This window comes from Monomorium pharaonis, chromosome 6 (genome assembly GCF_013373865.1).
Source record: "Monomorium pharaonis isolate MP-MQ-018 chromosome 6, ASM1337386v2, whole genome shotgun sequence".
Taxonomy (NCBI): Eukaryota; Metazoa; Arthropoda; class Insecta; order Hymenoptera; family Formicidae; genus Monomorium; species Monomorium pharaonis.
In genome coordinates this window covers 11,411,024-11,425,875 of record NC_050472.1, presented here as the reverse complement: position 1 = coordinate 11,425,875, position 14,852 = coordinate 11,411,024, and the positions used below count along the sequence as shown (strand labels likewise).

At 31.9% G+C, this 14,852-nt stretch overlaps 2 protein-coding genes and 1 long non-coding RNA gene across 6 annotated transcripts; 2 read left to right on the top strand and 1 right to left on the bottom strand.

Annotated features, from left to right (window-relative positions):
* Positions 1-918: 918 nt before the first annotated feature.
* On the top strand, positions 919-3,015 carry LOC105840259 (ATP-dependent Clp protease proteolytic subunit). Of its 4 annotated transcripts, none has more exons than XM_012687141.3 (5): positions 919-1,054; positions 1,207-1,356; positions 1,456-1,590; positions 2,292-2,682; positions 2,765-3,015. In XM_012687141.3, exons 2-5 carry the CDS (start codon positions 1,321-1,323, stop codon positions 2,908-2,910), a joined length of 708 nt encoding a protein of 235 aa, XP_012542595.1. In that variant the 5' UTR covers positions 919-1,054; positions 1,207-1,320; the 3' UTR covers positions 2,911-3,015. The 4 variants fall into 4 exon arrangements, with proteins under 4 accessions (XP_012542595.1, XP_012542597.1, XP_012542596.1 ...); XM_012687143.3 differs by having other exon boundaries at positions 934-1,054; positions 1,297-1,356; XM_012687142.3 differs by having other exon boundaries at positions 939-1,164; positions 1,297-1,356.
* A 4,269-nt stretch (positions 3,016-7,284) lies between these two features.
* LOC105839117 (protein limb expression 1 homolog) lies at positions 7,285-11,919 on the bottom strand. Its single transcript, XM_012685183.3, has 4 exons — positions 11,014-11,919; positions 10,436-10,618; positions 9,545-9,891; positions 7,285-8,130 (listed from the first exon to the last, which is right to left on the bottom strand). Exons 2-4 carry the CDS (start codon positions 10,590-10,592, stop codon positions 7,729-7,731), a joined length of 906 nt encoding a protein of 301 aa, XP_012540637.1. The 5' UTR covers positions 10,593-10,618; positions 11,014-11,919; the 3' UTR covers positions 7,285-7,728.
* Positions 11,317-14,330, top strand: LOC118646074. Its single transcript, XR_004963692.1, has 2 exons — positions 11,317-11,400; positions 13,812-14,330. It is a non-coding gene; the product is annotated as an uncharacterized LOC118646074 (long non-coding RNA).
* The last annotated feature ends 522 nt before the right edge of the window (positions 14,331-14,852 follow it).

Here is a 14,852-nt window from a genome sequence, read left to right as displayed (position 1 = left end):
CAAGCTCTCGTCATACCCGGGTAGAGTCCGTGTAAGCGGGCTGCCCGAAATTCGAAAGGAGAGCTCCCGCGTCGGTCAGGCGACCGAGGCGTCGCGACCACAGACTTCTATAATATACTAGACTGCTAGGCTCGTTATATATTCTCCATTTAGTGTGTACCCGAAAAGTATGTATACATATGTATACAAATAGGAGCTCATAGGCGGCAGACTGAATTACCGATTGGAATGTGGCTAATATTTTATAGTCCTACGACTATGGATTACTAGAGGAGTGAGTGAGATGTATGATACAATATATACATATATTATGTGATTATGAGAGCGTTCTCCTTGGACGCTTATGCGTACTTATGCGTTAAACGTATCATTCTTTTGCTCTTGTAATATAAAAGAAAAAGATAAAATGACAATAACCAAGGTATGTGATAAAAGGCTGCCCAAATATATATAAAAAAGCGGTATACATTTCTTTTCGTTTAAGTATTAAAACTAAAGGACAAATGATATAACCTCATTTTAAGAGCATTTTTGTATAAAATAACCTAATGTTAATGATATTTATTAGTATTATTAAGTATCATTCTTTAAATATATATATATATATATAAACATTTTAAAAATGTCAACAAATTACTCGTAGCAACTATATGTGACATTTATTGGCATATATATATATGTACATATACATTCCACTTGACGAACAATGTACATATATAGTAGATGACACATTCCGATCGGTTATTCAGTCATGTACAACATGTACATTATATACTGGTACGCCTAGGGAATCAAGGTTAGCAGTCTAGTATATTATAGAAGTCTGTGGTCGCGACGCACACATTGAGAAGAAATATCCCTAGACCCGGACGTTACACTATGGTTGCACTAGTGCAGCAGTGCAACTAAAAAGAACAGACCTATATTATCAGACAATTGGCAACACTGCATATATACATAGGAGGGATGCCGGATGGGTACTTATCATAGAAGAAAAAAAAGCTCTCTATTCAGATCAGCAAAATAATCTAAAGAAAACGATTAATAACATCTGGTAATAAGAAACAAATGGCATGAAAAAGTTTTTTTCTCTCGCACTTGCGCATTTATTTTTTACAAATATCTTAGAATTTAATTAATACTTTGCTGATAAACGTTTAGAATGTAAGTTACATTTGACACTAAGCTTATTTTTTTTTTTTATAGTGCAATAAATTATTTGTCTTCCATCTTAGTGATATTGTGCATATCCTATTACATGAATTCTCTTATTGGAAAACGTTCCTTTCTAAACAGTTATTGTGTTGCCAATCCATAAAGATGTTACAAAGGATAAATAATTTACTACAAGTCACCGTAAGTATTTTTGTTCATACGAAGATATTTTTAACAAGAGTGAATCTGCTGAAATAATTTAAAATTTAATATGTAAAATGGACTTATTTTCTTTAATAGACTTATGGGCACAAAGTCAGCAGCAGGTACTTAAATTTTGTCCCTATTGTAGTGGAACAAAGTGGACGTGGAGAACGTGCATATGACATTTATTCACGACTTCTGAAGGAAAGGATTATTTGTCTCATGGGTCCAGTATGATTCACAATTTTTTATTATTATTCTTACACATTAATTTATCACTTAAATCTTTACATGCAAAAAAATACTTTATTAACTCAATAATAGGTATTTAATGGATTATTTATTATTCATTTAGTCATTAAAAAAAATATCTAAAAATTCATTAATATACTTTAATATACTTTTATTTTTCTAAAATAAATATTTGTACTTTATAGGAAAAAATGTATAATTTTATTATTTTTGAAATTTAAGGAAACTTGTATGAATATAAATTGATTATATGCAGAGTACTTTGGATCTTAAGGATTAATATTTGTATTCATGGTCAAATTAAGGTCTTAAGTGTGATCTACAATACATAGAATAAGCGTAGAGTAAGGAGTAAGAGTAAGACTAACAATTTGCCATATAATTTTCCATAATTTTATGAAACTAACGGCATTGTTTGCACAGTTCGCAACTATTCCTGCACTTTAATTGGCTAAGCATAAGCATAAAAGATGGAGTAGGAGTAAGAAATAAAATTAATTTATTTTGCTTACATCTTTATACCTGTTACCTTCTTACTCCGTGCTTACTCCATGTATTATAGATCACACTTTATATTCAAGGCCTCCTTAAATTTATCTTCAGATGCTGATAGCTAGTAAAATAATTAACAAAGTATCTAATTATGAATACGGGCATAACATAATAAATTTATCTTATAGGTTACAGATGTTGTAGCTTCTGCAGTAATTGCTCAACTTCTTTTTCTTCAATCGGAAAGCAGTAAAAATCCGATTCATTTATATATTAATTCACCTGGTGGAAGTGTAACAGCAGGACTCGGAATATATGATACTATGCAATATGTTCTACCTCCCATTTCCACATGGTGCGTGGGTCAAGCATCTTCTATGGCAAGTTTACTTTTAGCAGCTGGAACTAAAGGCATGCGTCATTCTTTACCAAATGCCAGAATCATGATACATCAACCATCAGGAGGTGTACAAGGACAAGCTACAGACATCCAGATACAAGCCACTGAAATTCTTAAATTGAAACAACAGATCAATGAACTATATGTCAAGCACACTGGACAGAATTTAGAAGAAATAGGTATACTTGCTAAGACATTTTCTCCAGACTTATAGATCATATAAAAAATTTTATTGTTTATTTTATAAAAATCATGTTGCAGCACGAAGTATGGAAAGAGATAATTTTATGAGCCCAATCCAAGCAAAAGAGTTTGGAATTATAGATAAAGTATTGGCCCATCCCATGCAAGAGGAAACTACAGAAGCAACGATAGAGAAAACAGACAATGTAACGACAAAACCTTAATACTATTAGATAGGAATGGATAGGTTGTTTTATTGTTATATTGTAATAAACACATTAAAAAGATGTATCATTATTTAATAATAAACTATGTATAAAACAATTATAAACTATATCCTATTTAACTGAAAGTAATATTTTTACTTTTAAATTGGCATATATAAAACATACTGATTTATAACAGCAATATGAACGAATATTAGAATAATGTAATTGTCTATTTCTTCGAAGCATATCTTCAGATAATATGATATATCGATAAAATCAAGTACCAACTTGCAGTATAAAAAACCTTTTCACCTAAAGAATATTGTGTATTAGGTTTGCTTCTAAGTTGTAATCCAAGTTGGGGAAAACGTGAAATAGATTTAATAGAATCTTTATTTTAAAAATGTATGTATAAAAATATAAACTTTTAATTTGAAGCAAAGTATAAAAAAACAAATACATTTATATACATATTTGAAATAAGACATCTCAATTATCCCTTTTATTTATGGAGAAATAAAACAACTGAGATAAAATGACACAATTTAAAAAAACCAACAGTCCTAGAAAGTTAGTGCTCAAATTTTTAGTAATTTTATATTACATTTCTTCAAATTCACCATTGCTTTCGATCTTAAAACAACTTTTCCATTCTTTATTATTTTTGTATTTTCTTTTATTTCCTAAAAGGATCCTAAAGTGACAAAGGTATTAACATTATAAAATTTTCTGAATTGGCTTTATAAAATTAAAAACTGTGTAAAATGCATACAAGAATAAACGACAGAATACTCAACTTAAGTTTAAGAATAAAAAATATTGAAAAATTATAGTAATTATTTAATTTAGAGAAACTACATTCGATGATCTTGACATTGGCATGTTCAGCAGATGCTGAGCGGATCAGTGAGTGCTCAGTGATTCTCTGATATGATTGGTTCGTGCCTTTAGTTCTTCGTTGGATTTAGAAGTAAAAACCAATCGTACTAAAAAATCACTGATGCCCGATTTCTTCACTTCCCGATAAAGTTATCCGGAGGATAAATCTCAAGTTTAACCAATTGTGGATCTGGTAGTTTATCTCCTGGATAATTTTAACCGCGAGATAACTGGCCATGAAGAAATCGGGCATGAGCGCTCACTCTCACTGATCCGCTCAGTGAACCGTCTGCTGAACGTGCCTATTGACGTGTTGTCAAGATCACGACTCTGAGGCCGGTATTCATAGTCGAATCTTATTTAAAGATCTCAAGCAATGTCTTAAGATGCTAATACGGCTCTGTGATTGGCTAATGACATCTTAAGACAGTACTTAAGATGATCTTAAATATAAGACCCGACTATGAATACCGGCCTGAGACTTCCACAAAAAAATGTTTCATAAACAAATAATTATAGAGGATAAAGTTCCGAAAAGCGCAAATCTTCGATCGCGCTGAAATTTTAACCAAAGTTCACCCGTGATTAGAGAAGAAAGTCCTAAAGGATTTTTGGCGACAAAGCCTCGTTTGCCTCCCAGCCCCTTTCAAAGTTTTTACAGTTCTTACTAAATAGCTCCGAAAATATTGATTTTAGAGAAAAAAGTTTGAAACAAAAAATGAAGCTCATAAATAGCTCTACAAAAAAGATTATATACATTTTTAAAATTATTTTATTTTGGCTGATATGACCCAAAATAACTCTGCGGGAGTCAAATTGATCCCGTCAAACATTTTTTTTAATTTGTTTTATTAAATATGCGAAAATTTTTTAATTTAAAGGTTATATATATTCATTTAACGTAAACAAAAGTTTAATTAAAAATTTAAAAAAAAAGTAATTTTTTTACAGTTTAACATAAAACAGAAAATTTTTCTATATCTCGTTTTGCGAGAAATATATCTCATTTCGCGTGGAAATTCGCAAAGGGTTGTGCAGAGAACGCGTAGGCGAGGGAGAGGCTCCGCCCCTCCCTCTGCACCCTCTCCCCGTAATTTTTTCTAACCTAACCTAACCTAACCCACACTTAAAGTCGATATTTGATTAATGCGAAAACATTGAAAACGAACAGCGTGGAAAGTCGCAAACCTATGTGGTACTGAATAAGCGTTGATGTCGTTTATTTTACGTTTTATAAATACATGATAAATATTACCTTTTGTGTTATATGTTAAATTATAGTAATGTTTGTTTTATTTTAAATTATATAAATATTTGTTTTATGTTAAACTGTAAAAAAATTACTTTTTTTTCAAATTTGTAATTAAACTTTTGTTTACGTTAAATAAATATATATAACCTTTAAATTAAAAAATTTTCACATATTTAATAAAACAAATTTTAAAAAATGTTTGACGGGATCAATTTGACTCCCGCCGAGTTATTTTGGGTCATATCAGCCAAAATAAAATAATTTTAAAAATGTATATAATCTTTTTTGTAGAGCTATTTATGAGCTTCATTTTTTGTTTCAAACTTTTTTTCTCTAAAATCAATATTTTCGGAGCTATTTAGTAAGAACTGTAAAAACTTTGAAAGGGGCTGGGGGGCAAACGAGGCTTTGTCGCCAAAAATCCTTTAGGACTTTCTTCTCTAATTACGGGTAAACTTTGGTTAAAATTTCAGCGCGATCGGAGGTTTGCGCTTTTCGAAACTATACCCATTATAAATACAAATAATGTCTCTTTTTGGGACAGAAATATGAGAAGGTGCGGAGTGAATCTTACTTTATCAGAAAGTCATGTAAAACAGAATTGTAGATTTGATTGATTTCGTACTGCAAGGTACGCATGAGAACAATGTGGAGTGGATCTCCTAACCTAACCTAACCTAACCTAATTCAACCTAATTTAATTTGAGAAAAATTTTATTCCGTTTATAAAATATTTTTTGTTAATAACTTTTCAATGAATAATGAATGACGGGAAATATCTATTGGAAATCATGATTGTAACCTTCATAATATATATCAAGGCCAAAATCATCGGAAGTGGTACTAAGTGTCGTTTTTATAAATACATCCTTCAAATAAATATTTCTATTACTACTTTTCAACTATTTCCCCCCCATCACTGCTTGCAATGCAAGTTGTTAAGTTTAAAATTTAGAGTCTAAGTTTTATAGACTATATAAAAATGAAATGTCATTTTTATATATACCTACCCTGTTTGTATAACCATTATCTTAAGATTTTATTTTAAAAATGCTATTTATATTATTGTTGTGAGTATATTACACACGTGTGCACATATCTTATATTCTCTTTCAATTTCGAATACATTGCACAATTACATTTGTCAATCTTACCAAATTGTACTCTGATGATTAAGCAGAAGTCTTATAAAACATAGATAATGGAAGACAAAGCCTTGCATCCCGAAAAAAAAAATATATACATACAAGTAAATTTGTATATAATATGTAAAAATGCAATGTGTTCTATACTGTGCATAGTACTTTTACAACTTTTAGTGATGATATTTAAACAGATAGATATATATATATATATATATATATATATACATATATATATATATATATATATATATATATATATACTTATAAGGAAAAATCCAGGTATATATCTTATGGATTTTAAAGTCTAATATTAAAAAATAGAATTTGATGTCATAAAAGTAATATGTAACATTCAGATGCCAAAGTCAAAGAATTGGAATAATAAGGTTTTATTTTCTTCATCGTTTAAAATATCTTTTTTATATTACTCATGTTTATAAATTTGATTTTACCATAATTTTGATTTAAAAAACAAAATTAAAATAAAATGTTTAAAAAATCAAAACAAATTTATAATAAACAAAATATTACAGGTTCTAATATCTCGTTTTAAACATCCTCCTTAGTCGTTTTAAACATTAAATTATTTTTCAAATATATGTGTATAAAAAATAAAAACTGTAAATTCAAGAGTTAACACTTCAAACCGTTCTACAATGAGTCATTGATCATAATCGTAACATACTAGGTCTTAAGTTGGAAGTCCTAAATCGTTAATTATAGGAAACTTACATCCACAATGATAGTAGAATCGTAGTGAATAATTACAAGAAAAATATATGAAAACTATATACAAAAACAAAAGTATTAAAATATTAAAATACAGTGACAAAAATATTGATACAACTTTCAAAACTTAGAGCAAAACACATTCCTATGTGTTTACATCTCACAAAGACTTTCAACAAAAATAGTGGACGCACACTGTTCTCTGATTAATCATAACTTAATCCTAAATCATAATCATAAGAATTGGATTTTGCCAATCGCATAGAATGACCTTTAGATACTACGGTTAGACTAATTTTTGTGAAACTTTGGTCATTCGTAATGATACTTGTCACGCATTCAATCATTTCAAACATTGAAATCTTGTGACTCTAATTTTTTTGATCCGTTGGTAAAATAAACGATACGTAAATGTTACATATTATAATACATTTTACGACATGTTTACCCGAATTTTTCCTTGTTGGTATTCCTACATATCAAAATATTCCATTTAAGATCTATTATCACCAGGAATGCTTCATAAAAAAGTTCTATAAAGAAATACGCTTTATAAAAAGGACGGAATAGTTTTCATGTCACAGAGTTAGGCCCTAAAGAATGAAGTAAAACGAACTTCATAAAACAATATATTTTTTTTCGAAACTTCCTGTTTCTCGCGAAAAACCAGTCTTGTACGTTGTTTATCTCAGGTCCAGTTCCATAACTTAATTTAAGCAGAGTTTAACTAACCATGTCCAATAGATGAATTTGTTTTATAGACATGATTAATTAAACTTAAGTTAAACTAAATTGTGATACTGAGCTCGATGATATTCACGTTAAAATTTATTGCGGACAGACCTGCGCATGTGCTAGCATTAGTATATCTTTCTTTTCTTTTGGAAATCTAAGTTCTCGCCCTGCTAATCGCGCAGCTTCCAGTTCACGCTCAGCTAACCCCAATTCCTTTGCTACAATTCCGCTCCTTTCGTGTTCTCTAGCAACCCAATCTAATGCCATTTGGCTACGCATATCATCATCTAACGCTCGATGACTATAATGCGCGACTACTTCCTGTCTGCTGCACTGTCTCTCTCTCATAGCCTTTAAAGAACCGTTCCAATGAAGCAATTGAAAGACCGTCATCAGCTCTTGGAATTCCAACATTGTTCTTCCACGATTGCATTCCAACATAAAACGAAAAGCACCTATACCTGTGTTTGGATCTTCTTTCTCATCACCATTTCCCTAAAAATATATAAATATAAGCATTTTTTATAATTTTACATAAATACATAAATATAAGCTATAAGGATAATGGATAAAATAAGCCAATTTAAACCTCTAAAGGGACCATAAAAATGTTGTGTTTTGTAGTTTTTAAGCTGTTAAAACCGATTTTGGCCTTTAAAAAATTTCAATTTATCGGAAAAATCAAAATCAGCATATAAAGCTATGAAATATATAAGAAACTATTATGAGAATAGTATGTTAATAAAAGTAAAACTATAATAAAATAACAATATTAAGTAAAAATCAATAGATACATGAAAAATACATCATTTATCAATAAATAAAAAAAGCTTATTTGATCAAAGCAAATCTTGATGCTTAAAAATATCTTTTGTATAAATCTTATAATTTCCAGTAATAAAATACAAAGTACTCTTGGAGAAAATACTTAACAAACGTAATGAACAATCTTTTCAAATACCACAATTAAGATTTCAAACAATTTGATAACATTTTTATTTTTAGACATCAATAGAGTAATATATATATTTTTTAGGAATATATATATATGATATTATTATATATATATATATATATATATATATATATATATATATATATATATATATAGAGTTGTGAAAAACTTAATTTATCAAGCATTACTTAAAATATTTAAAATAAACTGTATTCATAAAAACTTTTAAAAACTTTATGCTACCTACTATTATAAAAAAAGTAAAAAGTAAAATATGTATGTTTCATTTAACAAACTTTTATATACCTTAATAGGTATAACCCCTTATATAGAACAATCAAACTAAAGAGAGTCAAGCATTTGTATTTTAATACTTCATTCTTTATCCTTCATTTACTTTACGAGAAAAAATAATCATTTTACATATATACATTGTAATATATCGCTGCACTACTCGCAACGTTGATTCATTTCACAATTTTATTAACAATAAAAAATCATCAATCTAAAATTATAACACAATAATAATATAGTATAAAAATTTATAACAGAGTATTTGTGAATAAATTACCTTTTTTTCTTACTTTTGTAGTATAAATTTCCACATAGCGTAAATACAAAAGTGTTATCCTATTCTTTGTTTCTTTTTTATTCAGCAGAACAAGAATTATTAAAAATGAGGGCATCATTTTTATCGTATTTTACCAGGAAAATACATTAATACATAAGTCTTAACAATAATAATTTGTGGTACTAAACGATTAATAGCTTTACACTGATTTTAATACTTTCCCGGAAAATCAAAATCTTTTAATAATCAGAATCAGATTTATCAGCTCAACAACTCAATATAAAAATGCATATCATTTTTATTTGCTTCCCCATCTAAAAAAATTGACCCATTTTAACTATTGTTTTTTTAACATAATAAATAGGTTTTCATATTTTATTTACTTGTGTTTGGCTACCAACTCCATTTGATGTTGCTGAAGGTTTGGAAAAACTAGCCCGTGCCTCTGCGATAGCTTTTTCAATAAAATCGTCAGTAATTTTTCGCGACGGATGTTCATTAAATACAGAATTCATTAATGCGATTTTTGCTGCCGATCTGCGTGCTTCTGCCTTTGTGGGGCAATTTTGGAAACTTCCAAAACAAGAACCTCCAGGAAGCGTTACATAGCAAACATAAGGTGGATTAGCACCAGGAACAGATTCATAAATAACTAATGCACCATTTCTCAATTCCGTTCCTCTAGCCTGTTTCATCTGCCAAAATTCTTGCAATGCTTCCACAACATTCACTGTGTATATAACAAATATGTACATATATATAAAAATATATGCAACCATATAAAATTAAGTGATAAAATAGCTAATAAAATTAAACTAACAAGAGAAAATCCAGATGTATTTGATATCATAAAAATAATATCTAATAATATGTAATTCAGGTATCAATTGGTTAAACAAATCATATGTATGTACTGTTTAATAAAAACTATAAACTTGAAAGAATTTGAACTTGGGCACTACAGCTAGGCTGCTTCGTAAAGCTTTGACCATTTACTATGATACTTAGCACAGGTTCAATCATTCTAAAGCTTGACATCTTTTAACTACAACTCTTTATTCCATTGACCTGAATGCTATGTATTATTTTTATGACATCAAATATAAATGATTTTTCCTTATGTTAATTTTATTAGCTATTTTATCACTTTCAATTTCATATTGTTGCACATTTCTTTCATTACATTAAACTCTATATCTTAACATCAAACTTTCCAAAATGCATGAGATACATATTTGGATCTTCCTTTGTTAGAAAAATTTTTTGATATGTACCTCGACCATAACCTTGACTATGTTTTGCAAAGCTATTAACGACTGCATCCACTGCCTCTTTTAGAACTTGCTTAGCCCGGGCATCCACCAATCCACCTGTGACGCCCATATTTTCAGGAATATGTGATTTTGTCTTAACCGGCATTATGCCCTGCATTACTCAGAAACTTGCATTTATTTACTCTGCAAAAATATAGTGTCTCTTTAGTGTCACTTTTAATTCCCAAGCTAACAATAAACATAATTTCCATATATCTTTTTGTCATATCAGAATCTTTAACGTTCTGAAGAATAAGTCATAAAGTATACGCAAGAGTGTGAAAATCATAAATGAAAAGTGCACACTAATTATGCATCTGAATTAATTATCTCAATTGGTGAGAAAAGCAAGTTTTTATGGGGGAGGAGAGGGGGGCAAAAAGCTCCAACGACAAGCAGATCAAAGCAAATCTCACGATACGATTCGCGACTCGCTGTCACTGTTCACCGTTGATACTTGTGTGCTCACGATCAGGATAGGGTTCAGCGCTCACACGGTCAACCATGATCACGCAAGGCAATACATCTCGTTTACTTACCGAAGAATCGACAAGACAACGCGGTGTGCACACACCCCGTCTTCCTGGTGACTGCTGGTGATCGTCGACGTTCGGCACGACAAGTGTCGAATGCTGCGCGACAACGGAAACGGAGAGACGGTGGCATCGAGCGTGAAAAGAAACTCAAGAGATCTATCCGCACGGAGACTCGAATGTTCAGGAATTCGCGTAAATTACTCTCCGATCGGGGCACCGCACCGAGCGCTGCGGGATCAAATTGCAAGACACATATAACGCGTTTAATGGCCCCGGACCGCTGACGATTTCCAGAAAACCAGGACCGTACGATTAGCGTGGGCATCCCGCATCACTGCAATCTCCATCCATCCATAGCACAACAGCACTACCCAGTACCACAGTACTCGCGTGCGTATCCTTTTCTTTGCCTCATTCTTTTTCTTCGCTAAAGGGCCCAGTGCCGCGTCATGTCGCAATCAGTATAATATCCGTGACAGTCTTTATAAAAATGTAATATTGGATAGTATTAAATCGGCGAGTAATTATAATAGTCATTTCAATGCAAGTATTAAAAGCACTGTTCTTAGTACTTTAAATAAGTAATAATTATTGGGCAATTTATGATGAATACTGCCTAGTATTACATTTTTATAGAGGTATCTAACAAAGATACCTAAGCTGCGTTCCGTTTCACGCATAATGCGCATAATGCATCGTTTATCTTTGTTGTTTGTCTGACTTTAAACAAAGATGAACAATACGTTATGCGCATCATGCGTGAAACGGAACGCAACCCTAAAATTTGCCTAATGCCCGATTTCTTCACTCCCCGATAAAGTTATCCGGAGGATAAATCTCAAGTTTAACCAATCACGTATACATGAATCTAGTAGTTTATCTCCTGGATAATTTTAACCGTAAGATAACTGGGGCTCGATTCTTGAATTTATTCGCAAGAAAACGTATGCGCAAATACCCGTTCTAACAGAAAAGTTGCAAGTTTATTGGTTAAAAGCCATACGATAGCCAATAAATTTTCAACTTTTCTGTAAGAACAGAATTTGCGAATACGTTTCTCTTGCAAATGAATTCAAGAATCGAGCCCCTGGACATGAAGAAATCGGGCATAAAAGAAAGCTCAACGAAGTTAGCCCCCCCACTTTGACTTTTCTTAATTTTCTTTTTACCAATCGCGTGGTGGTCGTTTGGTAGTGTTTGGTACCGTATTCCAAACGTTTGGTGGTTTCTCGTTTTTTCAGGAAATCAAAAACAAATTTTGGTTCTTCTGTTAGCCCCCTCCCCCCACTTTGACTTTTCTTAATTTTTTTTTTACCAATCGTTTGGTGGTCGTTTGGTAGTGTTTGGTACCGTATTCCAAACGTTTGGTGGTTCCTCGTTTTTGCAGGAAATCAAATACAAATTTTAATTCTTCTGTTAGCCCCCCCACTTTGACTTTTCTTAATTTTTTTTTTTTTTCAATCAATTGGTCGTCGCTTGGTGATGTTTGGTACCGTATTCAAAACGTTTGGTGGTTCCTCGTTTTTTCAGAAAATCAAAAATACATTTTACGCGACTGACCAATCAGGAAGCTCGTTTAAAGGCAAACATTGGGTCTGTTCACATTGCTTTCAACGCCCGGATACATATTTATCTCGTTGTACATGGCAACCTATGTATATTGCAAGCAAAGTAAAGTCCACATGGGTTAGCGACTTGGACGGGGAGGGTGCGGGAGGGGGGCCGAAGGCCCCCCTTGCACCCCCCGTGTGTGTGTGTGTGTGTGTGTGTGTATGTATGTGTGCAAAGCATTCTCTGCACCACATGGGTTTGCGACTTTCCATGCAAAAGATTAACAAGATCTTTATACTTTCACGCATTTTCGTATGCATTTGTATCATAATATATTATATAGTTACTAGAAACCATATGTAAAAACTGCTTGAATTTGAGCATTTAATATACCATTAAAATACAAAGGAATCATTACAGATACACATACATTTTAAATTCGCGCCTTTATTTCATGCACACATGTCACACATGACCACCGAGAATGCGTATATGGCCGCAAAGCATGTACGTATAACCGTAGAGCATGCGCACATGGCCGCGGAGAGTGTTCGTGTCGCTACATTTCGTCGATGTGACATGTTACATGTACCAAACGATCACCAAAAATCGCCTTATTACGATGTGCAACTAAGGTGTAGTTACATTGTAAGAAAATGGACCAATCCCAATCAAGTATTGTGTTGTCCGGAATTTTATGTGTAATGGCCTTTAGGACAACGCGCTCGAATCGGGTGTTGATGTTATTTAACGCAATGTTGAGATAGTAATTAATGTTATGATAGTAATTAATAGGTTTGTTCGCGTTGCTTGAAATCCTCAAAAATGTTTGTACACTTGAAACGAGATAAATATATATCCGGGCGTTGGAAGCAATGTGAACAGACCCAATGTTTGCCTTTAAACGAGCTTCCTGATTGGTCAGTCGCGTAAAATGTATTTTTGATTTTCTGAAAAAACGAGGAACCACCAAACGTTTTGAATACGGTACCAAACATCACCAAGCGACGACCAATCGATTGAAAAAAAAAAATTAAGAAAAGTCAAAGTGGGGGGGCTAACAGAAGAATTAAAATTTGTTTTTGATTTCCTGAAAAAACGAGGAACCACCAAACGTTTGGAATACGGTACCAAACGTTTGGTGGTTCCTCCAATAAAGGTAATTCAATCTCTGCACTCTCGAGGGTCACTACATTTTGACGATACACTCAGGAAGAACAAGAAAAATTAAATTTGCATCTGTTATATAGCTGCGTACAACTTGGAGCAGGCTCGCATTGTTTACTATCTCCACTACTCCAGACCCCAGCCTCCGGCCCCAGCCCCCATCCAGTCTCCGTATGGGTACAAGATGGTGGATAGCAGTCATGGTGGGGGGCCATTGACGCATCTTTGATTATAGGTCTTTAGTTACGGTAGGTTACGGTTATGGTCGCCCAATCCGACGCGTCAAAACCTTACGTTATGGTTATGTCAATTCATGTGTGAGGGCCTTTACTGAGGTGTTCAGATCTATAGCTATTTCCTGATTGATTCTTAAGCTTATGTTTACGTCTTATGCTTATGCTTACGGAAATTCGTCAGATGCGATGGCCTATACGCCTTCTGAATAAAAACATGGTCCCGAGGTGAGATAGCTTATCTTCTATCCTTCAAGGCAAAAGAGACTACGCATGCGCGAAAAGTTAGGCGCGGTATATGTATTTTGGGCACAATGCAATGGTATAATGAAGTATATAAATATTCAAATAAAATGTAAAATATAAAAATATAATTAATCAATTATTAAAAAATTAAGACACAAATTAAAATTAAGACATAAATATAAAACAACTTATTGTATTAAACAAATAATTATAAAATAAAAAAATCAAGTTAGTAGAAATGTTGAAGTTAAGAAATAATTTTATTGTAAAAGAAATACACAAGATATAAAAAATAATTTATAATGTATTTTAAAAAATAATTTTGTTATTGGAATACATACATATATCTAAAACTAAATAGATAATACATTACAAATTATATTAATACATATAAACTTAATACAATATATAAAACTATTAATTAGACAATTACATAAGGTTACGGAATACGTACTGGAACAAATTATTTGTGAGTACATGGCATCTCTTGCCCATTGTTGTTATAAAAGTATACTAGGTTAGGTGAATTGTGACTGCATGTAATGCTTTGACCCCGATAACCATTTCTGCTGTGACAAATGTTGGCAATAGATTCTGTTGCCAAAAAGACGACAAATGAGAAACATATCTTGTCATTGCAAACAG